At 47.6% G+C, this 24,939-nt stretch overlaps 5 protein-coding genes across 5 annotated transcripts; 3 read left to right on the top strand and 2 right to left on the bottom strand.

Moving 5' to 3' along the window:
• Nucleotides 1–446: 446 nt before the first annotated feature.
• GIQ15_04652 (uncharacterized protein) lies at nt 447–2,473 on the bottom strand (the record flags this gene model as incomplete). Its single annotated transcript, XM_033552069.1, has 6 exons — nt 447–984; nt 1,047–1,385; nt 1,436–2,044; nt 2,099–2,189; nt 2,246–2,295; nt 2,457–2,473. 6 exons carry the CDS (start codon nt 2,471–2,473, stop codon nt 447–449), a joined length of 1,644 nt encoding a protein of 547 aa, XP_033405799.1.
• Nucleotides 2,474–3,564: 1,091 nt separating this feature from the next.
• Nucleotides 3,565–4,608, top strand: GIQ15_04651 (alanine racemase TOXG; the record flags this gene model as incomplete). The annotated part of the gene is made up of 1 exon (XM_033552068.1): nt 3,565–4,608. One exon carries the CDS (start codon nt 3,565–3,567, stop codon nt 4,606–4,608), a length of 1,044 nt encoding a protein of 347 aa, XP_033405798.1.
• A 2,181-nt stretch (nt 4,609–6,789) lies between these two features.
• On the top strand, nt 6,790–8,232 carry GIQ15_04650 (uncharacterized protein; the record flags this gene model as incomplete). The annotated part of the gene is made up of 1 exon (XM_033552067.1): nt 6,790–8,232. One exon carries the CDS (start codon nt 6,790–6,792, stop codon nt 8,230–8,232), a length of 1,443 nt encoding a protein of 480 aa, XP_033405797.1.
• A 5,274-nt stretch (nt 8,233–13,506) lies between these two features.
• On the bottom strand, nt 13,507–14,844 carry GIQ15_04649 (sterol-4-alpha-carboxylate 3-dehydrogenase; the record flags this gene model as incomplete). Its single annotated transcript, XM_033552066.1, has 2 exons — nt 13,507–14,169; nt 14,251–14,844. The coding sequence occupies 2 exons, from the start codon at nt 14,842–14,844 to the stop codon at nt 13,507–13,509; spliced, it is 1,257 nt and encodes a 418-aa protein (XP_033405796.1).
• A 3,046-nt stretch (nt 14,845–17,890) lies between these two features.
• GIQ15_04648 (serine/threonine-protein kinase ppk18) lies at nt 17,891–24,091 on the top strand (the record flags this gene model as incomplete). Its single annotated transcript, XM_033552065.1, has 2 exons — nt 17,891–18,460; nt 18,533–24,091. 2 exons carry the CDS (start codon nt 17,891–17,893, stop codon nt 24,089–24,091), a joined length of 6,129 nt encoding a protein of 2,042 aa, XP_033405795.1.
• Nucleotides 24,092–24,939: the final 848 nt, after the last annotated feature.

Genomic DNA, 24,939 nt, shown 5'->3' with positions numbered 1-24,939 from the left:
ACTAGTGCGGCGAAGGATCCAGCGCCATGGCGCCAAGCGGCGCGGGTGGATCTAGGTCTTTGGTCCCCGCGTACGGGGTAGACCTGACAGGCATCACGACGGTTGAATATGGATCTTGCAGGTATTAAAACTGGATAGGCAAGCCCCGTACTAAGGACTTTTCGCCATTTTTAGTAATTTCTACGAAGTACAACAACGCTTAGCCAATTTAGTACTCCGTATAGTTCTCTGAGCGCCATCCGCGGTGGGGAAGCATTCTCAGCGCTTTCTCGGTAACCCACGGCGTGGTATTTGAATGATACCGACGCTTGCCGCATACTCATTGAAGCTAGTATACTCAGTACAATGATATGGTGTTGTGTGGGACTGTGTAAGCGGATATAGGCATTTGATTCTAAGCTATCCAGTATCATAGACACAAAATAACTCTCAGAGCTATCAGCTGACTAGCTCTCAAACTCTTCGACCACTTTGAGGGCTTGGTCAAACTTCATGATCAAAGAACGTTCCTCTTCTAGTCCGACACTAATCCTCACGATATGTTTTGCCATTCCTTTCGATTCTGCCCAGTCCAATTCATAAGCGTGTGCAAGCTGGGAATAAGGGAGCACCAGCGTGAAGTTGGCTCCAAAGCTAGGACCTTTGCATAAGTCAATTGCATCGTAGAACCGGACAGCACTTTCAGGGTTTCTGAAAACGATACTTATAAGGGAACCATAACCTCCATTGGGACGTCGATATTGTTCGTAAAGTGGCGTGGTATCTACCATCGTAGGATAGTTGACTTTAGAGATCGAGCCATGAGACTTCAGAAAGTTGGCAACCGCCATGCCGCTACGGCTTGCCTTTTGAACTCGAGCTGGGAAGTCAATGCAGTTTCGAAGAAGGACCTGTGCCTCAAGTGGATAGATAAGATCCTCATAGATGCTGCCAAGCTTAGCTTGTAATTGCCCATAAAATGATGACTGGGTGTTTAAAATCAAGCTATACAGAAGTGTTAAACATTAAATCTCCAGAACACTGGTTAATCAGAGAGCAGAGCGTACCTTCCTCCCATGACATTGCATGCTCCGCTAAATATCTTAGTGAGGCTTGTGACGACTACATCGACATAAGGCATCACATCCACGTTGATAAAGGTGCCTATAGTCTCATCACAGGCTACAACAAAATTGTATTGATCGGCAAGACGACGGATGCGTTGCAAGTCCGGTGTGGCGCAAAGAGGGTTGGACGGAACTTCGCAGAAAAGACATGAGATCAGATGACCAGATTTCAAAGATGCCTCTAACAGATCTAGTTCCTCTGACGTTCCTTGGTCATAGAATGTGAATCGTTCATATCCGCTTCCCTTGATACACTTTGGAGTTGATCCATACGGCCATCTAGGCTAGGTGAGTTTCAATTCCAACAATATAAGGTGCATACTACTTACCCAAATACGACGGCCTCAGAGGAAGCTGAGGAAGCCGGAACAAGTGACCTTGTCAAGGTTCCAATTGCACACATGCCCTTTGGGTATAGAAAAACATCCTGTGGATCGACTGGTTCTTGACCTGGTTTCTCTGAAGTAGCCCATTTTGCAATGAGTTTCCTGATTTTCTCCTTGGTCTTAGAATCACAATGGTCCCATGGTACATCCGGCAGCTTTCCAATATCATCGTACGTTGCGGCTGTTTGCAACGAGGAATCAACGGACACCGAGCTCATAAAAGGAAATCTCTCGAGGCAAAAATCTGCATGACGACTGGAAATTCCGTCCCCCAAGAAGCCCCAGAATTCCTCAGCATGTTGTTTGGACTTCTCAGGAAAAAGAACAGCAAAGAATTGACCCCATCTAGCGTTCTCTTCGGAAACATTCTGAGGTAAACAGAATTCCACTTCCTGTATTGGGTACTCGATATCTGTATTCTTGCGGAGGTACTGGCTACATCTTTTCAAGCCATCTTTAGAGGGGAAAATTACGCATCGCATGGAGCTAGGTGCTTTAACTCTGGCAAGGACAGCATCGTTTAACTTTGAAACGATTGCGTGCTGGTAAAATCTGCAATTATTAGATAGTGTACACTTCTAGAGTAGCAAATGGGCTTGGTCATACCTTGGATAATCGGATTGCAATGTTCCGTGAATGTTTTCGTCACCCTTCATATATCGTACGATTTCATCCCAGGTCGGGAGAGAAACGCTTACTGCCTATGTAGCTTACATGAGCTCGGCATTTGATAGATTAGTTAGTATCACGTACATGTATATCTTTGGGTGGTAAAGATTCCCCAAGCGGAAGAGAATGAGGCTCTGAAACAGTCATCGTTACTACTCCCGAAGCTAGATTTGGAGCAACGCGAGGACTATCTGGGCGCAGGGGAGATTTTGAGCTGATGGCTAATAGGCAGCGTTGTAGCCATTTTGGTTGGAAAGGAGATGGCTCTTATCAAGGTCAAGTGAGTTACACGTACTTGGCAGCTGCGATCATTGATCCCAGGCTAGAAAATTGTACAGGCTGTTTGTGTTAGTAAGGACACAGCTTATTAGCCCCTGAGTAGCCACGTTATGGCTAGATCAGCTAACTAACCAGGATATATTATCGACTAAGCAGCCGTCTGGTCCTTCATCCGTCTCATTCTACCTTGCAAACTCATTTTTACGCGAGTAGGATTGAGTATGACCCACCAATTCAGAACTCACACCATGGTGTAGCGGGCTCTTGGGGGGCCTCGGGAATTAATCAAATGGCGATAGAAGCAAGCAGTTACATCATCATCGATCATTTATTGGTAACTAACCAAGAATGAATATGTGAACGACCAGCTGAAATATTGGGTTAACGCTAGGTAATGGAGAACTAAAAAGCTACTCACCGCACACACGCTGAAGAAATGTCTCTATATCTATATCCAATCACCCTTGCAATAGCCACATCAAGGTTGAGTTTATCCCCCTCCCTTTTTTTTTTTTTTTTTTTCGAAACCCCTCTCAATTCCTCAGAAAGCCACTTCTGATCGGCATCGATACCGGAAGGCTGAACCATGTTTCACTAATGGAAGAAGCCCGATTATTTTGTTAGCTAGTTAGTTATACAGCTAGTTTTGTATTGTAAATTCTAGATGAATAAAAATTTTCCTAATACAGGCCGGCCTAGTCCCTAGTTCATTGGGAGGCAGCTACCCGTGTCTTCCTATGATGTAGGAAGCAGGCTGGAGTGAAAGAAACAAAGTCAGAAGGACAGGGCTGGGGAGGAGGGTATGCTATTAATGTAGATAGGCCCTCCCACCAAATAGGTGGGCACATACATCCCTACGAATCAGTCATCATACAACGCTACTACAGGTCAAATCATCAAAGCCGAAGAAAACGACGAAAAGGAGAGATGCCAGAAATCCTGTGCACTCCCAAAGTTGTCAAGTCGTCCACCATGGATGTACTTCATTCCTTAAGTGAAAGTATTGCATGGGGTCAACCAGGCCCAGCAAAAAGTGACTTTAGAAGTGAGGATCTCTATTTCTATATTAATGGGAGGCAAGCTGACATCTTACAGGTGACGTGATTACCCGTCCAAGCCTTCGTATGCTTGCGGCCATAGTGGAAACGACATTGGGTGATGATGTATTTCGGGAGGATAGAACAACGAGCGATTTTGAAGAACACGTTGCCAATATTTCTGGACGAGAGGATGGCATGTTCGTGGTCACAGGTACAATGGCAAATCAACTCTGTCTACACGCCTTGGTCTCAACGCGGCCTTGTGGAATCCTACTTGATGCCGACTCACATAGCATCAATTTCGAGGGAGGCGGTACTTCGATCCTAAGCGGCGCAATGCCGCAACCCATAAAGCCATCGAATGGTAAGTATCTAAGGGTGGAAGATTTGGAAAAACACGCCATCCTAACAGATGATGTCCATAAATGTCCAACCGGTATCATCTCCATGGAAAATACAGCTGGAGGTTGCATATTACCTTTGCATGAGCTCCGTCGGATTCGAGACTGGGCTAAAATCCACGGGGTCAAGACACATCTCGACGGAGCGAGGCTTTTTGAAGCAGTTGCCGCTGGTGCCGGAACTTTGAAAGAATATTGCACTTTAGTCGACCTGGTCTCGGTTGATTTCAGCAAGAATTTGGGCGCACCTATGGGCGCGATGGTCTTGGGCGATCGGAAATTGATTCTACAAATGCGACGGACTCGCAAAGCAATTGGTGGCGGTATGAGACAAGGCGGCGTCATTACCGCTGCTGCGCGAGAAGCTCTCTTTGAGAATTTTGGGGCGGGTGCAGTTATCGAAAATCCGATGTTGAGCCGGGTACATAAATTGGCGAAGAGGATAGGCGAGGAGTGGACGAAGAGAGGAGGTAAATTAAGCAAAGATGTCGAAACTAACCTGGTGTGGCTTGACATTGATGCCGCGGGTATTGAGAAGAGCACACTTATTGAGACAGGCAAAAAATTTAACGTTGCCCTTGATAGTCCCCGGATTGTCTGTCATCACCAGATTGACTCGCAGGCCATCAGAGATCTTGTAAGACTCTTTGCAAATCTTCTCGGCACAAATACTGGGATAAATGGTGTTTCTGAGTTGGAGGTATTGGAGAGTGGAGGGCTGGCTTAATGAAAAAAATAAAATTCACTGGATATAGATAAAGCTACTGATGGGATATTTTGTTCACGAGTTCTAGACTTTTAGTTATTGCTACTTTGCTAGATTTATTGAAGGGTCACAGATTAATCATACTAAAGAAATTGATTGCATAATGATAAGAATAATTTCAAGATATTTATTGAGTTGATGCGCGGATCCCTATTACAGCCCTAGCTAGCCATCAAGTAATTCGATATCTTGACAAGTCACTAGAGATGCATTCATCACCTTTGAATTGATTCCGACAGAGCCACCTTTGCAACCGAACAGGTATCCTAGTTTTTAGTCAATTCCTACAGTTATTCCGCTTCTATGCTCAAGGCTGTCACTGATTTCCACAAGAAGGTATTCCGAGTGAAACCTGCATCCGGACACACAGACAGCTGAATCCATCGCCTCAATACCGTGAACCCCTCAAGAGGATATCAACTATCATTCACCGGTTGGAACTACATGTGATGTAACGGTAGCAAGGAGAGAAATATTGACGTGGTGCGTCTAAAGGATCGATTGGTTTCTCAATCTTCAAGCGGTATCACATTTCCGCGAGACCAGCCGCTTAAAGTATTTTTATACGAGGTCGTTTCGAGAATATGCCACCCGAAAAGCAAAGTGCATGCTCTCACCGCTAGCCCAGCATGGGGTGATACCGCGGGTGAGTTACTGGGAAGGATGGCGGCTGAACCTGTACTCGCATAGGACATCACATCCTCACCGGCCACGCGGCGCGGAGAACAAAGATATAAAACTTTGAGCGAGATAAGCATGGGTCCACCCCTGCTGGTCCGAGAGTGGAGCTTCTCCGAAGCCGTGTGGATCTGCTCCGCATTGTGGATCCGCCGTTTTTTATCCAAACTTGAAGTATATAATTTACTAGCATCAAATTCAATATCCTTCGTGTTATTTCAATACCGACAAGACATTACCGAGCCGCTCAGCTGATAGTTCTTCGAACGTTCCTGCATCTATCAAGGTCCCCCGGCCATATATCAAAGTTCTACCCTTGTATCTCGAAATGATACGTCGCTTTGCACTCGCCTTGTTTCCCAACGGGGAAATTGCATATGTAGAAACTGCCTGGTGTGAGCGGCCAGTAAACCCTGTCGCAGAATTGAGTATAATTTGTGAAAAATAAGAAAGAATAATTAAATTATAGATTACGTCCTATGTCGGCGAAGCTCGTGGATAGCATTTGCAGAACCCCTCGGGTACGTGGATATGTATTTTTGCAGTGGCATTCCTTACGGAGTACATCATGTTGTCTTCACGAAGGATTTTACGGAAATCTTAACAAGACAATTGCCGAATTTAGATATCAGGACAGTTTATCCAGCGTGCTCAGTGGGTCGCAAAGTGTTTGATAAGGTGGCTTGCTATAGTGCTGGATGGGACATCACTTTCATAGCTTATTCGCCGACCTTTACACATGTTGTCAACGTTGACATTTACTAATATTTATTTGTTCTCTTGACTCTGGTTCCCATCAGATATCATTGCCAAAAAAAATTCGCCTTTGAGCCCGTGAATACATTTTTTTCGTTGGAATAAATTTTAGCTAGGATGATCTCCCAAACCACTTGGGCCGCGGCTGACTCGCTATATATCCTAGAAGGGGAGAGCCAAGGTGAGTAACTTTGGAATTGTCAAGATATATCACCATTATCATGTGCTAATCAACACCAAGCATCCGCCTTCTCGTTTCGTTGGCAATTCAACCCTTGCTATGAATCTTTCGTCGCCAGAACCGTCGATCTCAGTATTGAACCAAGAGATGTCAATGAACAGTCAGAGAGCACGGCAGAATTTGCTTGGCCACAGGCTCTTCGTGAGGGATTGGGGACTAGCAGTTCCTCTGTTCGGGTGTTTCTCGACAGCATAATTAGGAAGAATGGAGCTTTGTCGTCCATTGGTATCAAGTTGATATTACCTGCGCAGGATGGTTTCGTGGCCAGGTCAGACATCATAGAGATGCGAATGCACGGCTGCATTTGTGCGGCAACTGCGTCAGGTTTTATGCTACCGAGACAACATATTAAGCATTTTCCAACTCAGAAGCCCCAGAACGACCTTGTGCAGCTTTTTGATATCTTATCGGCATCTATTGGTGCCATCTTAGTCGATTCCTCTGATTTTGAATCAATTGACCATGCAATGGACGCCCTAGAGGATCAATTCCGATACCGTCTTGCCATCAAATTCCTCTTGCCGGACCTTATTCCACGACAACGAATAGCGCTAGTTCATTGCCCATACGAAATTCTTACATATGAAGCCATTAGATGCCTTGGTTTCGATTTGGTGGTTCTCGACAGACCTGGCCATTTTCTGGAAAGCCCCAAAAGCCCATTTGCATACCTGCGTGAATCCTTCTACGCAATCGATCTTAATGTTGATGACGGACTATCGCAACGCATCGTCGAGATAGCCAAAGACCTGAATCTGGATGGAATTTTCACTCGTTATGACTTTTATTCAACGCACGTTTCCAGGGCAGCCGAGTTATTAGGGCTTCCCACAAGTCCTCATTCAGCATACTCGATTGCAACAAACAAATACGCGACACGAATGTTGGAAGCCAAAGAAAATGGAATTATCTGTGTAAACAATGGCGATGAGTTGGAGAAGAGGCTCCGAGATCCCAAGGAACCCTTGAGAATCCAGTACCCCGTCGTTGTCAAGCCATGCACCGGCTGGAGCAGCCTCAACGTAGTCAAGGCGCGAGATGAAGAAGAGCTCGTAGCTGCAGTGCGCAAGGCTCATTCACGAATTTTGGGGCATGAAGGCGACACGCCAATTCAATCCCGTGTCTTGATTGAACCATATATCGATGGGCCCGAAGTTGACGTTAATTTTGTCCTTTGGGAAGGCGAGATTCTATTTTCTGATATCTCGGACGACTTCCCTAGCCTGGGCGATATGGATGATAAAACAGGTTCAACCGATTTCCAGGAAACGACCTTTGTATACCCCTCAAAGCTTCCTACGCTTGAGAAAGATATGTTGTATAAGCGTTTAAAGGATTGTGTTGCCCGAATGGGCTTCCAAACTGGAATTGTCCATTGTGAAGCCAGGATGAAAAATTCTGCTATGGACTATTTCGAACGAGACGGCATTACTGACCTTGATACGAATTCCAAGACTGAAGGCCTTGACCCGAGTGTCTTTATGATCGAAGTCAATCCTCGGCCTCCTGGGTACTTTGCCGTCCATGGGATTACGTGGACATACGGGGTGGATTATTATGCACTCCACGTCCTTCGTTGTGTGATGGACGAGCACCGGTTCAAGGCTCTTGCTGTGCCATTCTCCAGCGAGGTCAAACACTCGATTGCGGTTCTCAATCTCATGCCCGAGAAAGGGGGTATTCTCAAATCCCCTGACCCAGCCGTTAGACTTTGCAAGAACAAGCCAGCTCTTAGAAACAGCATTTCTCTTTATCGCAATTACTTTAAGCCTGGTGAATATGTGACTCCTCCAGATGCGGTCGAGACAAGTCTCCTTGCAGTCGTGGTCATCGAGTCCAAGGTTGGAAGACAAGATCTCCTTAGAAAAGTAGAGGAGATCCGTGAGGAATGGGTCCCAGTGATCGATTAAAAGACTTGGGTAGAGATAACTGACATCTGTATGGGGTATGGTTAACAAATGTTCAAAAAAATAAAACAACATAAAAAGCGTTCGCCAGCTATTTCCCTGTTTAGACTGTATCATGTCTTATCAATTGAACCAAAAGTAGTCTGCTTAATTAGCTACTGATGATTCCCATCATGGTTCGACATCTCGTAGCCCCCCTCACACATTGACTTGACTTGTGCGGGGGATGTCAAAATCCATGAATGATTTTGAAGGATCAGAGCTGAGTTATTATGGATGCGAACTAGTTTTTAGCTTTGCGTTTAGCTATCAATGACTAGTTAATTAGTCTATCCAATCATGAGAGAATCTATACTCGTATTAGGCTCAGATTTACGAGGTGGAACCCTGGAGAAGGATCCTGGCCTATATGTATATTAAATGCAAAAGACAGATGCGGGTCACAGAAGGAACAAAAATACTTAATATATTACTCTGTACTTGAAGGAAGAGTAGTTTCTTTAGCATAGGCAAATTTAAGATAAGCCTGGCAAAGTAAGCTACTGTAATACACGAATTCAAGTGCAGTTTGCCGGGTACTCTATTCTTATCTACCAAGATTGAGAATCGTTACTGTTTGCTCCCGACGGGATAGCTAGCTAGTTAACGGGTAATAACCCAGACAAACCCCTCCCACTGGCATAAGACCAAGCTAACATCGATCAATCTCATTCAGAAGTTCAACTGCAGACGCAAAATATTAGTGACATCTCATATCCATTATAGACAAGATGGCTGGTCTATTCCTTGCGCAAGTTCAAGATAACGAAGAAAGTACGTTCAATGACCGATCAAATAATTTTGTCACCTTCTTACATGACCTTTTAACGCAGGTCGATTCCAATGCACCTGGGATGTCAACGATACCATAACTGATTCATCTGGCACTACCTCCTGGAAGACTATCGACGTCCATTTCAGGGAGTTTTCCAAATCGCCCAATTTTTCATGGCCAACGGACATAGATGAAACTCGCCTCTCCATCGAGATATCCGAAAATGAGTACCATAAAATCGGATCGCAGGAGCTTGGGTCAGCAGAAGCGCTCCGCTTTGTACTCGACTGCCTCTCAATTGCACACCCCGAAGATGGAATTGCCATCAGGCTGGTTATGCCACAATCCCATGGTTATATTGTTCGCCCCGATATCATCCCATTGCGTTTGTTAGACTGTCCCCTGGTATCGAACGTTCTAAGCCTATCAAAAGTTCACCAATTGTTTGAGGGGGAACACATAAAAATTGAGGCTTTGCAGCAGCTTCCAAAGGCGTTTGCCGCCTCTGCTGGAGCAATGATTCTTAAATCCCCTTGCCCAGTCGGCGGTAGCACAGTCAAGGAGCTATTAGCTTCTCTTGATCTCGAATTGCGCAACCGCCTGTCATTTCCTTGGTTATCAGCCCAAGCACCAAAACGCAAGACTCTAGCTATTGTCGATGGCGGCATCAGTGCCCCCGACAATGGAGGTACTGGAGAAAGTGTCTATATGGCAGCTAGGGCTCTGGGTATTGACATGGTTGTGCTTGACAGCCCTAATCACTGGGTGAATGGCCCTCGCTATACTAGCTGGCGTAAAGCGACCGTCCCGCTTGAGTGTCCACTCCACCCGGATGCAGGGTTTGCCGACAAAATCGTGGATGCAGTACGCTCTTATGAGGGCCAAATTGATGGCATCGTGTCATTCCGTGACCACTACAAACGCCCGGTGGCTGAAGCCGCCTTGAAGCTGTCATTACCGACATATCCTCCATCAGCGTACGAAATAGCCACCGATAAGTTCAAGACCAGCGTTTCGGAGGGGCATCATGCATATGTAGCCTCTAGTGCAGAGGAAGCATCTGATATCGTACAAGAGCATAACCTTCAGTTTCCGTTGATCATAAAACCCACAAATGGGTTCCTCTCTGAGGGGGTTTTTAGAGCACAGAGTCTTCCAGAGCTTGAGGTCGGCGTCAAGGCCATCCACACAGAGCGTCACGGCAGCGAATTCGTTATCGAGAAGTACTGCGAGGGACCAGAAGTAGACGCGAACCTTGTGCTCTGTGATGGCGAGCTGATTTTCTTCGAAGTCTCCGATGACTTCCCCAAGAGCGCCGATGTTAATGGCCAAGGAAACGTCAAAACGTTCATCGAGTTAGCAAATGTCCTCCCATCTAAGCTTCCAGAAAGCGAGCTTAAGATGCTTGGAGACGAGTTGACCAAAAGCCTACTTCGAATGGGCTTCCGTGATGGGTTCTATCACCTCGAAGCTCGTGTTGAAAATTCAAGCATGGACTATATGATGAAGAACAACGTCCTGGACCTCGCTGAGCGTGATATCCCAGCCAAGGGAGCCCCGTCCTGCTGGTTGATTGAGGTCAATCCACGGCCGCCGGGTATCCAGGCTTCAGCTGCGGTGAAGCACACGTACGGCGTTGATTATTTTGCCCTTGGACTCCTATTTGCTCTTGACGACAAGGAACGCGCTAAGCAGCTCTCGCATACGTTTGTTAATGGGCCTCAGTACTGGTGCGAGATGGTGTTTATCCCTGTTGAGAAGGGTGGTGTGTACGAATCTGGGGATGTGTGCGCGGAGCTCTTTGAGAGGCGCCCCGGCCTTAAAGACATTGTCTCTGGATCCTTTTGCTTTTTAAGAAAGGGAGACAAAGTCGCCGACCCTATGTCAGGGATTAATTCTTGGGTGGCCTACTTCAATGTCTTCTCTCGCAAGAGCCGGGAACATCTGCTGGAAATCGTGGAGACAGTCAGAAAGGAGGTTAAGTTTTCTATCGTGTAGGTGGAAGTTAAACAAACGGCCAAAAGCACGGGAAAGCGACCACTTTTATATTTTAATAAACCATATAGAAATTACAAGTTTTTTTCTAACAATTTTATAATAAATTTTCTATAATATCATGAATATAGAATCATAAATTGGCCGAACAGCCTAGAGTTGCCTGGTTATTGGTCAGCTAATGCAGTACGTGTATCAGTCACATTTAACATGGGCTCGCGTTTTGATACACACCTTTAACACGATGATATGATCTGTTATCGCGGAATTTGGGTACCATCCAGGAAATATGAGGTTACGAAACCGTCTACTTGGTTATATTGATACCCATTTGCAAACCCAGAGACCTCAATACTTTCATTCGCATGCTTTGCGCTCGACGTGGATGCAAAACACGGCGGTCCAGAAAGGTATGTGCACTAGGAAAGGGTAGAAGAAATCAAAGTGACTTACTGTGGAATTAGACTGGAATCTGCAGGATGAATTCTTCAACTTCACCCGTGGACGCTTCATTCTCGACGAAAGAGAGCAGATGTCAAGGCGGCATGTTCGGTTTGACATGAATGAGCTTGCCCAGGTTGCAGCAAGATCAGTTGGTGCAGAACGTTGTACCAATATCGAAAAGTGTGCCGATGGCATGTTAAATAAGGCATATGTCTTTACCTTTGACAATGATAAACAGGTCATTGGCAAAGTTCCCAACCCAAATGCCGGAATACCACACTACACCACTGCAAGTGAGGTAGCAACAATTGACTTCGTAAGTCTGACCGTTTAATGCTGTTATATTTCACCTAAATTTCATTCCCTTGCTTTAGTGTCCTCCTACTAACGATTCTGCTAGATGCGTAATGTGCTGAAAACCCCAGCACCAGAGGTGTATGCCTGGAGCTCCCGGTTAGAGGACGGGAACAAAGTTGGGGCTGAATACATAATTATGGAGAAGATCCAAGGAGTTCCATTGGGAGGAGTCTGGCATTCCCTGGATCCAGCAGATAAGATGAAAGTCTTCCTCCGGATTTTCGACTATCAGAGGGCTTGGACCACGACAAAATTCACTAGCTTTGGGAGCCTTTATTATAGCGATGATCTAGATGAGCCACTTCGTAAGCCTCTCATTGCTGATCAAGATGGTCGAACAGTTGATTTTGGTCGATTTGCTGTCGGCCCTGCCACGGGCCGTGAATGGTCGGATGATGGTCGGAGCCTCTTGAATTGTGATAGAGGGCCATGTAAGTTTTTATTCCTTTAAATAAATACTGTTCTTCTGCTTATCATCAAATCAAGGGAAAACTTTATACGATTATCGAAGAGCGATTGGACTACGCGAGAAGTTGGCTATAGAAGGCAGAAAGTGCACTCCAAAACAGTTAGCAATGCTTTATGGCCCAGAACTATATCAACCTACGCAGGAAAAGAGACTTGAGGCGGTTGAATCTTACTTGAAGCTTCTCAGCATTCTGCTTCCTATTGATCCATCATTGGTCAACGGTCATATCTGGCACGACGATCTTCATAGCGAGAACATCTTCGTTAATCCGGAGAAGCCCACGGAAGTTGTGGGGATCATTGACTGGCAGTCAGTTCAGATATCACCATTGTTTGATCATTGTATGGACCCCGCCTTCTTAGATTATGATGGGCCTCCGATCGGCGACAGTCTAAAGCGCCCGGAGCTCCCAGAAAACATCAAATCACTGCCAGAAGATGAAAAGAAGGGAGTCATTCAACATTACTTTGACAAGTCAGTGATGGTGGCCTGGCGAATGCTCATGAAGAAAAAAAACCCCAGCCAGTACACTGCAGCAATGTTCGAGAATACGACCAAAGGGTATCTACTTCTTCTTTCTCGCCGCCTCTATGAATTAGGCGAACCGCAATTCCATGCCTTATCACTAGATTTACAGAAAGAGTGGCTGGCATCTCAGGCCGTTGAAGAAGAAAAGGTTGAATTTCCGCTTTCCTTCTCGGAGGAGAAGATACTTGAGATTGATGCGGGTAGGGAAGCAGCTCAATTGAGTTCTGAGGCTATGAAGAGTATACAGCAACGGCTAGGGAGGCTGTGGCCGGAAAAGGCGTTAGTAGAGCACGGAGATTACCATGACTTCAAAGCTAGACTCCCCCAGATAAAAGATGAGTTGATGGTAGAGTTAGCCCATACATCTGACGAGAGAGCTATTTTTGACAAGTTTTGGCCCTTTGACGATTGATCGAAGTGGAATATACAGTTGAACCTAGATGAATCACTAAATTAAGAATTTTTTGATATACAGATACGAACTAGTCAATTGACTCGCAAGGGCATAACTCCCAGGTAGATATCTAATATTAGAGGCATTTGCTAGTCAAAGGGCGCAACGATTGAAGAGAGAATTGAATAATATTATTAATACAGATGTAATCAAGACCTTTGAGTCATTATATGCTCTCTTCACCTACCCATACCAATATCATTTATATCATGGACCCTATAGCTGTTTCTTTGCCTCGACATTCTTAGTCTGCTCCAACATGAAACCAACAGACCTAGCAACACCCTCATCAAGTGGGACATAGGGGACATATCCCAATCTCCTCTTCGCCTTGTCACAGGAAAAATACCTCGTCATGCACGAGTATCGAACTTCTCGGCGAGTAAGACGTGGTTTCTTCCCAAACAATCCAAATACTGTTTCTAGGATTCCTCCAATAACAGTAAGTGCTCCTTCGGGCAGAACCCAAACCTGACTAGGTTCGACATAACGATCCATGAGAGCCCAGATAGAGCGAGCCATGTCCCAGAAATACACAGGGCTGTCGTTTGTGATGTTGAATGCCTCGCCGTCGACACGTTCGTGGTCGAGTGGTGGTGTTGCCTTTGCTTCTGCTCGTTTCTTCGTGGCGAGGAGTAGCTGTGCTGCAAGCATGTGCGCATATGCAATGTTGCCGACATAAGTGAAGTCGAATAGGTTATCATTGTCACCGAGCTGGAAGGATAGGACGAGAGGGGATGCCTTGGAGCCGTGTTCGACCAGTTTCTTCGTGAGAGTGGTATCGCGCTCACCATGAATGCCAGCCGGTCGGATAGCAACCGTCAACATGCCGGATGGGGAAGCACCGTTATATTTCAACACGATATCTTCCGCAAGCGCCTAAGGGACAGTCATTATTAGTTAGCCGAAAATGGCAAGAAAAAAGAAGGTAGCCATCTGGATAAAAGGGCCGCTACGAACCTTGGTTTCAGTATAATATTCTTGCTGGAGCTTTCCCACGATCTTGGGCCATCTTTCATCAACATTTATTAAGTCTCCTTGGGTGTCATGAACCACCGATGATGAACTCGTGTAGACAAAAGCTTTGCATTTCCCACCCCAATCTCCCTTTGCACCACCAGCAACCTCTAGCAGATTCTTCGTTCCGTTAACATTCACATTATAAAGCATTTCCCTCTCCCCTTCTAGCGGCGGTGGAGATACTGTGTCAATTATGACATCCGGCTTCACAATTCTGAGCACCTCCAGCAATTGTTCCGTGTTTAGGATATCGGCATCATAGTATTCTGCGCCGGGAAATCGGTTATGAGCCGTCCGAAGATCGAGGACGGACACTTTGGTGTTTTTATATGACGGGTATCGGCCGCGCAGGCGAGGGTGTGCGAAACGGGAGTCGGGGTTCCCGTTTGCGTCTAAGATTCTGGAAGCCGGCTTATCGGGCAGCGACTCTTCGGATGGGAAGTTCAACAGCTGGTCGACGACATGGGCGCCAACGAAACCGCATCCACCGACGACGAGGACATTGCCTAGCTCGATGACACGCGATTGAGCCATTTGAGCGGATTTTGTGTGGGAATTGTGCCAGGAAAGATAGTTATATAAAGTTCGTCTCTAGTGACGATATGTTCGAATAAAAGAACAGCGAATATCGTGTCGTGTGGAGGCCGCAATGCTTGATGGGAGTTCGACCTTCGATCGTTTCCCCTAAATGTTGAGATACCAAGCTCGGACCTCGATCGGGAATAGCGGAAGTAAACGCTTGCTTAAGTAATCACTCTAATCCATCATGCTTTCTTACCGCTTTGGGCGACCTCGACTTCTCTTCCCGCAGACCAACATCAGAGCCCATGGAGCAACATATAACAGTACGAAGGGGACTGGATGTCGCTGTTCGCTGTGACGCGCATATGATGTCTACTACGGATGTTCCTCTGCGTCTATTGCTGCTGCTGCTGCTGCTCCTGCTACTATCCTTGGTAGGCTTGCTTGTGAGGAGTAGCGCCTACGGATAGCCGTTTCACAGGCTGAGATCATATCTATACTCCCTCGGAGAATTTCCCAGGAGCTATCACCCGTCGGGATTCCCGAAATCTCCTTCCCGAAAGCATACAGAGTCTCATCGAGAAACCGCCAATAGCCACGGAAAAATTGCAGGACAGGCTGGCTAGAGCAAGGGCCCGTAGGGAGAACCGAACACTACCCCCTCTAGAATAGAGACAACTACCAGGTTGGTAGGGGTGCTTCGTCAAGGCCAATAACTCTAAACCAGCTTCGCAAGTCTGACCGGTCACTTTAGCCATGGGAGGTGGCAAGCACAGTTCATCCGAAAGCATGATGGGCCACTCCAACCTTTCACAAGCCCGTGGAATTGGGTTTAACAAATCCATGGTCTAGAAAGGGTGCGGAGTCGGTACATACGTAGGGCAGGGCGGTATGAGGGTGCTTGGTCTCTAGGACGCTTGAGCAATCCGTCGGCCTCGTGATGTGTCGTCGTGCAAGTATGCTCGGCTACTAGTCGGCTACTTGGCTTGCGGACGGTAAGTAAGCCGAGTGCTCTGTAGAGTTATGGCGTGGCAGGCAGAGTTTATGGGTTTACACTTCGACCGATGCATGCAAGTGTGTATCTCCTGTCTTTGACAGTACGAGAATTAGGCGTGGAGGAGGGCACTTACGGCGGGAGCTGATATTAGCGGGCCCTATTTTTAGGCGTCTCGTGCTCGGGAAGGACGCGGTAGGAGCACGGAGTATGAGATAGATGAATGACTCTGGGCATATAATTTGATAAGCCCGACTGGCGGAGGGAGAGGCAAGTTGAATACGTCTCGCGCATGAGGTTTTTCCTCGTACACGACCAACTTCGGTCGAGCGATGTGCTGTAATAGTGGCTTGCGGGCTGAGGTCACTATGGCTCACTAGTACAGGGTTCTACCTGTTCTAGATTCGCTTATGGGGTCAGAGGCGGATATCGATGACCTCCCGCCTCCATATAATTCTAAAACCGCAACGCATGTTGGTGATATCAAGATCAAGATCGGGATAAGAGACGAGGTCACCGATCCAAGAATTTTTCTTTTCGGAGGCGTCACGACCGCCCACCCCCAAGCGTAATACGATGTCAAGAAAGAAAGTCGAAGATAGTCCTACCTCCGTGCAGTGGAATAGATGGAGGAACTTGGATCACGCGTCACCGTTTGGTGGTTGGTGCCTACATAAATTAGCGTCTCTCAGTTTTTCCATCCTGTGGCCCCATGCATGCAGGTATTCATCAAAGGGCTGGGGGCAGACCTATCATACGTTTCTCCATTCCCGCTGGTGTAGGCGGTCGTTCAGACGTTTCATTCTCCTGACACCTCCATTCGAGGGTCAGCCCATGTGCTATCTCAGTTACCAGCCGCAAGGGACGAAGGGGAAGAAAACTCAAGGCCTCCCATGATCGAATCGGGATTGACGTGGTCGACGCAAGAGCCACAGATTTCATGCAGACACGGCAGGTTAGTTATATTAAAACATATCCAAACGGACAGCAGTAGTATATAGCACGAGAGAACGACCAGAGAAAAGGCCGGCGACCTTGTGATGCCTGTCCTCCGTATAATTCATACAGATATCGACAAGGTAGTGGCGTCATGGACGGTTCAAACTTCACCCGGCTGGCCTGCTCCAGAGTGCTCGTGTTTCATGACTCCTTTGATAAACCTGGCTTGTACGGAGTACATTGTTGCTGCTGGCAGCGCCCTGTCTCGTTTCGCGCGTGTGTGTTTCTTTTCTTGGGCTATATTTGCCTTTTGTGATGCTTTTTATGTAGGCTTAAAAGTGCTTAAAGTGCGTCAATCTGGAGATCAATACCAATAATACGATGCTGGAACCCCTCATTACACGCCCCCCCAGCCGCTGTCGTTGATCTAGCCAGTGAGAGGTGTTCAGTGGTCGTGTTATGCTGAGTCAGCTGTAATAAATACCTGTAATATATACACCAACCCGTAACTTCACCTTCTCTTCTACTAGACCTCGCCGCCCATGCAACTTTCCACAAAGCCCAGGACTTCGTCTTGTTCGACCTCTTCCTCCCACCGCAGCGACTGGTGTTTTGGCTCTGCTCTCTGCGATGCTGTTCCTACGCTCATAGCACGCCCGGACTCACTGGCTAGCCCCCAACCGCCTCCCAATCGCCGAGATCAGTCACGTCTAGCGGCAGCGAGCATCAGTTCGACGGCACACCCCGGAGATCCTACAGACCCCCCTTGGGCGAAAGGAAGCGTCATAGGCCTGCGTCGTGCTGTGAATGATGAAGCTGTTCAATTAGCAGGCTGCCGTACCGGGACACTTGAATGGTTGTCTGATAACTCCTCGTCCCTTCAACCCTGCAACTCACATAGCTTGAATCTCGGATCTCGCACGACCGGCCCCTACCATCCCTGATAACCGCGACGTTTCGAGCAATGTGTTGTTCATGGTGACAGATCGAGCTATCAGCTGGTCCGGGCACCGCTCTGCCCGGCAGACGGACCCGTTCGTGCTTCTTCGACTTTGATATATCTTTTTGATTTAATACAATAAACGAATCAACTTCCCTTCTTGTCACTTACAACCTGCTCTCGCCATGTCGTCGTACGATGGCCGAGAGCGCTCAGATGCGCCGCGGTATCTTGAGCCTCCTGTCGTCACCGCTCTCAGGGAGGAGGCTCGAAATGTCGCTGCTCCCGCCCCCATGGAACGATCCCTCAGCGAGGATATCCGGGAAGAACGCGAGGATTTGAAAGAAGCTGCGGAACACACACTCAACGTTATCGTGGATTTGGACTTGGATGGCCGAATAAAGTGGGTTAGCCCCTCATGGAGCGAGGTTATTGGGACATCAGCTCAGGAGGTAGAGGGACAGTTTATCCACGAGATTGCTTTGGATAACAAGTCTATCTTTAAGGATGCAGTCGATTCTATGAAGGAAGATGACTCCAAAAGTCAGATTGTGAGGTTTGATGTTCGCCTGGGCCCTTTGTCGGTTTTCTGGCAGGATCGGAGAGCGCCTGAAGGAGAGGGGGAGGCTCCCACCGCTGAGACGGAAAAGGCGGACTTCTCACAGGAATCTGCCGAACCAGAGGAGGAGCATATACTGAGCCTGGAAGGCCAGGGGATAATGGTTTATGATCGATCTTCTGGTGGCGATAGCCATGTAAGTGTGCGCCGTAGCGAGCCCGTTTTGGTTTATTATTATATATCAGCAAGCTGACTCCTTTCACTTCAGACTATGTGGATGCTTCGGCCATCTACTGAGCCGAGGGAAGTAACGATAGGCCTGCCTCCACTGCTCGTTGAATCACTAGGAGTCGGAGCTGAAGTTCTCGCCAATTATCTCACTGTCCTCGCTGAAGTCGGGATCAGCGATCCTGCCCATCACCCGCCCCCGATGCCCGTCCTCTGCCGCATCTGCGAGAGGCAGATCACGCCCTGGTGGTTTGAGAAACATTCGGAACTTTGTCTGCAAGAACATAGAGCGGAGATGGACGTCCAGATGGCGCAGGAAAATTTAAATGAGCATCGCCATAGTATCGTCAAGGTCTTGGACGCTCTCGAGGCTCGTAAAGGCAGAGATAATAACCCGTTTATCGGCCCACAGGCAGAGTACAAGGGTTTGCAGATTGGTCCTTCACCAGCAGCCTCAACTTCTGGCCTGATCTCGGGCTCCTCTTCATCCTCGGGCACGCCACCACGATCTCGCGACCCGTCGACCTCTGGTCTAGGACATTCCCGTGGACGTTCGTTTGCCGTTAGGCGTCCGCTAGCCCGTATCGTGGAATTAATTCTAGATCTATGCGATACTGCCCTAGAAATCAGCACGCCTGCGCTTAAGGAATCGCGAACGGAAGTAGGGGACGAGGTTAGGACACAGTCTCCACAGTCAGAGTCGCGGATATCGCAGGTCCTTCAATGGCAGTCGCCTAGCAATCACACGTTAGAACAGGAGAAAGGCCTGGCAGCCTTGTCCGCTGACACTGAGCAGGTTGCCCGTGCAAAGGTTGACTCTGTCTTTAGGCATAGACGGATTGTCGAGTATGCTGAGCGTATTCGAATCGAGTTCACCGTCATCGTGGAGGAGTGTATCGCCGCTGCCATGGCTAAGGCTGATCGCATCGCAGCTGGGAATCTGGAAGATTCAAGCTCTTCCTCCGACCTCGATACTGGACCAGAGGATCAAGAGGCTGGTAGTACACCTCAAGTCGTTCCCCTGGAGAGAACCCCTTCGGTATCCGCAATGTCAGCGGGCAGTAGTACTGCACGGTCTTTATCTGGCGACCGAGGCCTTCGACGCGCTGTCGAAAGGGCTCCAACCACCCCTATTCCCATCTCTACCCGCTCTAGCAGCCCGATGGAATGTCCAACACCACGCTCGCTCAAGAGCTTGGGGAGCTTCATCAACAACCCACCACACTCCAAACGAGGCTCTCTTCTTGCAGAAAGAGAGAGCGATGCAGCTGATAGCGACAGCAGTATTCTATCCTCCGTGTTGTCAGAGCGTAGAACGCAATCTCCACTCTCTGAACGAGGACCAAGTCGGACCGCGAGTGCAAAGGATAAGAACCGCCGCAGCCTAATATTACCTGGCGTTGCATCCCCTCGAAGGGAATCCCCTGCTCGAAACCCTCCCCACTCTCCCTTACGGTTGTCCAGGCCACGGTTCCCCGTAGGAAGTGAGAACGTACCATCGCCGTCCACCTCTCCTCACTTGACGTCGGCTGAACTTGCGGCTCATGGCCATGGCCAATTCTACCCTTCCCATTCCCACCGTCATCACCACCGTCGACAGTCTTCAGCTACCTCGCCGGATTTAGGAAAAGCTCCAATATCACCACACTTGACTTCTGCTAGCCATCCGCCACCTCCTGCCGTTGCTCCCTCGATCAAAGATTTTGAGATCATCAAGCCGATAAGCAAAGGAGCATTCGGAAGCGTCTACTTGTCCAAGAAGAAGTCCACCGCTGAATACTTCGCTATCAAGGTCCTCAAGAAAGCAGACATGGTAGCTAAGAATCAAGTCACCAACGTCAAAGCAGAACGAGCAATTATGATGTGGCAAGGCGAAAGCGACTTCGTTGCAAAACTCTACTGGACATTTTCTAGCAAGGACTATCTCTACCTTGTCATGGAATACCTGAATGGAGGTGACTGTGCTTCATTAGTCAAAATTCTCGGCGGACTATCAGAAGACTGGGCGAAAAAGTACATTGCTGAAGTTGTGCTGGGCGTTGAACACCTGCATAGCCGTGGAATTGTTCACCGAGACCTTAAGCCTGATAATCTTCTGATCGACCAGAAAGGCCACTTGAAACTTACTGACTTTGGGCTTTCACGAATGGGACTTGTGGGTCGACAAAAGCGTATTCAGAAGAGCCCGAACGATTCGGCGCCGGACTTATTGAAACATGGTCCATTCACTCGGCCGGACGTTTCTCTTTCATCCTCACGCTCGGCCTCCTTTGATTTCCCTGCTACGGATTCCCCGCACACCACTCCGTTGATCGTCGCTGAGCCCGTTTTAACCCAGCCGTCATACTTCAGCTTAAGCAAGGAACCTTCCTTTAGCCGTGAGCACTCAAGGAGAACATCAGGCTACCGCAGCGATAGTGGCAGCAGTGACACCCTTAGCCAGATGCTAAAGAATTGTGCAATTAGTGATACCGCAGGCTCAAACCCTATGACACCCTTTGGCCACCCATCGCTCCAGCAATCCAAGTCTACGATAGACGAAGAGATACTTAGCGAAGGCAGTGATTCACCCCACCTATTCCCTGTGCAGGCAGCTTCCAGCTACACCACGCCATCCTTCCCATCCCAGTTCGAGAGTTCGCAACAGCCAATGTTGCCGCCTCCTATGGCCTTGTTTGATCCTCAAGATCACACTAGATGCTTCGTTGGTACACCTGACTACCTTGCCCCAGAGACCATTAATGGTATTGGTCAAGATGAAATGAGTGATTGGTGGTCGTTAGGCTGCATACTCTTCGAGTTTCTCTACGGGTATCCCCCATTCAATGCTCAAACGCCTGACGAGGTATTTGAAAATATTTTGCATCGGAGAATCAACTGGCCTGAAGAGGCTGATGAATTGGTATCCCGCGAGGCTAAAGACATCATGGAAAAATTGATTACCATCAATCCGCATGAACGTCTAGGGTCAAATGCTGATGAGAAATACTCTAGCGGTGGTGCTGAGGTTCGTGCACACCCATGGTTTTCGGACATTAATTGGGATACATTGTTAGAGGATGAAGCTCAGTTTGTTCCTGCGCCAGAGAATCCCGAAGATACAGAATACTTCGACGCGCGAGGAGCAACTCTACATTCCTTTAACGAGGAATTCGAAGGTCAACTTTCATCTCCCAGTTCTAGTGGAGATTACCCTGACCGACCCCACGATGCGCTGTATAAGGTGAAAACACAGGTCAATTCTTTGAAGCGCGGTTTAATGCCTCTTCACATCCCGCCCCATGTCCGTGATACTCGGAGTCGCCGACTTAGTGAACCTGCATTGGCAGATGACTTTGGGAGCTTTAACTTCAAGAATCTTCCTATTCTGGAGAAAGCAAACAAAGACGTAATTCAGAAACTACGACATGATGCAATGCAGGCTCAGCAGCGGGCAGTCCCAAACAATACGCCTTCAACCCCTTCCGGGCCATCTCTCGAAGGAAGCCCCCTTCTACCGATGCCATTGAAGAGAACCATGTCCCACAATAAAGCCGGCAATCGACCTTCTTCCCCGTCGAATGCTAGTCTGCCCAACTCGTCTTCCCCTAGCAGACCTTCCCAGCCTGGCTCCCCTCTACTCGTACAATTCAGCACTGCCAACCATCACGAGCGACGGAAAACATCTGGTTCGTCCACATTTTCACCCGCTTCGTCTGGGTCTGCACCTACAAGCGGCGGCTTTGAACCTCCTCGTCTTTCTACCAACTTAAAGATGTCGACATCGACTGCGTCATCGCCGATAAAGAGCATGAAGACTTCAATGTCATCCGAGACCGCATCTCTACATCGTCAAAGCAGTGTACCAAGCTCTCGGTCGAGGTCTCATACTATTGGCTCTCAAGATAGCGACTTGACACCAGCAAAGGAGTCCTTTGTGCCTGGCCACTATAAGCGCAAGAGTCAACTTTGGGATATTTCCCCATCTTCCTCCGACAATGAGGATCCTCGCGCCAAAGCCTTGTTAAAGGTCCAGAGACGGAGGCAAAGTTCACGGAGATTGTCGCAGATTAATTTGGTGGAAGGCCCCTTTTTCCGCCCGCTCGATATCCTGATATGCGAAGACCACCCGGTCTCGAGGTTGGTCATGGAGACCCTCTTTGAAAAATTACGGTGCCGGACAATCACAGCAATTAATGGCTCGGAAGCGATGAGATATGCTTTGAGTGAAGTGCAATTCGATATCATCATGACCGAATTCAAATTGCCTCAGATCAACGGAGCGGACGTCGCCCGGATGATTCGTGAAACTAGGAGTGTCAATACCCATACCCCTATTATTGCTGTGACTGGATATTTGAAAGACCTTCCGGAGACCCATCATTTTGACTCTCTTATCGAGAAACCGCCAACTCTCCAAAAGCTAACGGAAATTCTTTGTAAATTCTGTCAATGGAAACCTCCGCCAAAGGATGAATCTCCTATCACCTACTCAGCATTACGGCAGAAATCCGGTGGCCTAGAAGATAGCCCAAGCTCTGGATCTTCCGGCTTTGTTACAATACCTACCGGTTCCTATCGGGGTTCGAGCCGCGAAGACTCTATTGATAGCAGCAGCTTTGTCGGCGAGTTTGAATCTCCAAGATCAGATGATATTCCTGTCATCATTGGCCACCGACCTATTGAGGGCTGGGAACGCAATCGAGGTGGAGGGCTCGGTATCACTGATGATGGCTCATCGACTATTTCACGGCCCATCGTGACCGAATATCCATCGTCTACCACTCCACCAAACCTTCTCCACGCAACTTCTGCGCCTGCGGCGTTCTCCATACCGGGCGTCTCTACCCCGCGGAAGCGTAGCTCTGTTGAATGCATTCGAGCTAAGCGTGAGTCTCTTGAAAAGAAACGCTATGAGGGCGCTGAATCTGGTGATGACGAAGATGAGGAGCTCGGGAATACGCAAGCTCGTAAAAGCCCACAGTTCACACCTGGAAGAACTCGACGGTCCGGCTCGAAGCTTGGTACGGAAATGATGAGGACGAATAGTCGTGGGAGTGTAGTGAGCGTGGGTGAGGATTATATGAAAGAGCGAGAAGTGGAATCCGATACGCAGACTGCTTCTTCGGGTACAGCTTCCACTGTTGTGCCATCAGCTACTATTGAAAGCACTATGGACCGCTTGCATTTAAGTGACGAGGCTCTCGGAGTCCTTCCAGAGGATCCAGAAAAAGAGGAGGCCTCAGCTATCAATACCCCGTCAAACAGTCCCACGCCAGGTGAACTCGGCCAACGGCCTACGAAAGCACGGCCAAATCTGAACCTACCAGAAAATTCACTTTCCCCCTCCAGTCACCCTTTGTCAACCGCGCAGGGTAGCATAACCCCACCCCTTATCTCGCCTGGTACCAAGACGACAACTCCAGAGAACCACAATTTCACCCTAGGCAGAACGGATAACAGCCAAGAGGACACCGAAATCACTCCTAAGCCGCAAGTTAGTGCTAGCTATGTTGGTGGTGGGAAAGATGAAAATACCCCCGACGAGCCAACCCCTCGTGCATCAGATCGAACCAAGTCGCATACTAGGGAGCTCGTGCTAGGCTGGATGCGACGATAATCACCCCTCGAAATACTTTCAACCATCTCCTAGCTTTATTTCCTTTGTTAGTTGACTACCGGAGTTGTTATGTGCAATGGACATTTTGAAGCGATCTTTGACTATATCTTTCCTTTCTTGTTTTATGCGTTTCCCTTCTTTTTACTGTAAATACTACTTACTTCCACATTTTACACTATTCTGTCCCTACTTACGTGCATCTCGACTCCTTGTCCACATCTCCCTCCCTTGTCTCCCGCTTTTCCGTTCGCTGGTACTTTCTATGTCATTCCTGTTCACCATAATTCTCATTCTATCCCTGCCCTTTCTCATTTATATTTTTAGTTGGACCAAAGCGAAGGAGTTATAGGATAGTTTCAACTCTTACTTGTCCACTCAATCTGATTTTTTGCAAACTGGAGAAAAGGCTGCCAGTTATTCAAAAGGAACAAAAAAAGGAAAAAAAAAAAAAAATTTTAGCTAAAGCCCAGATATTAATACATTGATTGTATTCTATGAAACTGGCCATCTGGCAAACTATATTTACAATACAGAGTGGGAAACAAGAGGGAAGGGAAACAGCTTCTGACGTCTTATCACCTCTACTTATATATATTTGCGTTTCTTTTTTCCAGTTTCTATTTCCTGTTGAACCTAGCTTGCAGCTTCCGACAATTTTGGTTACATTTCCTCTATTCTAGTATTGATATACAAGAGATTTTGACTAATATTCCCGGATTTATTACCTGCAGTCCATTCTTTTATTGATCTAGCACCCTCACAATTTATCTTCAATTATAATGAATAATTCTAGCTGCTCAACTGGCATTTTTTTTCTTTTTTTTTTTTTTTTTTTTGGAACAAAGTGA

Source organism: Arthroderma uncinatum, assembly GCF_011692745.1.
Source record: "Arthroderma uncinatum strain CBS 119779 chromosome Unknown scaffold3, whole genome shotgun sequence".
In the NCBI taxonomy this organism is placed as follows: domain Eukaryota; kingdom Fungi; phylum Ascomycota; class Eurotiomycetes; order Onygenales; family Arthrodermataceae; genus Arthroderma; species Arthroderma uncinatum.
Note: the sequence above shows the minus strand (reverse complement) of the source record. Positions and strands in the feature narration are given on the sequence as shown.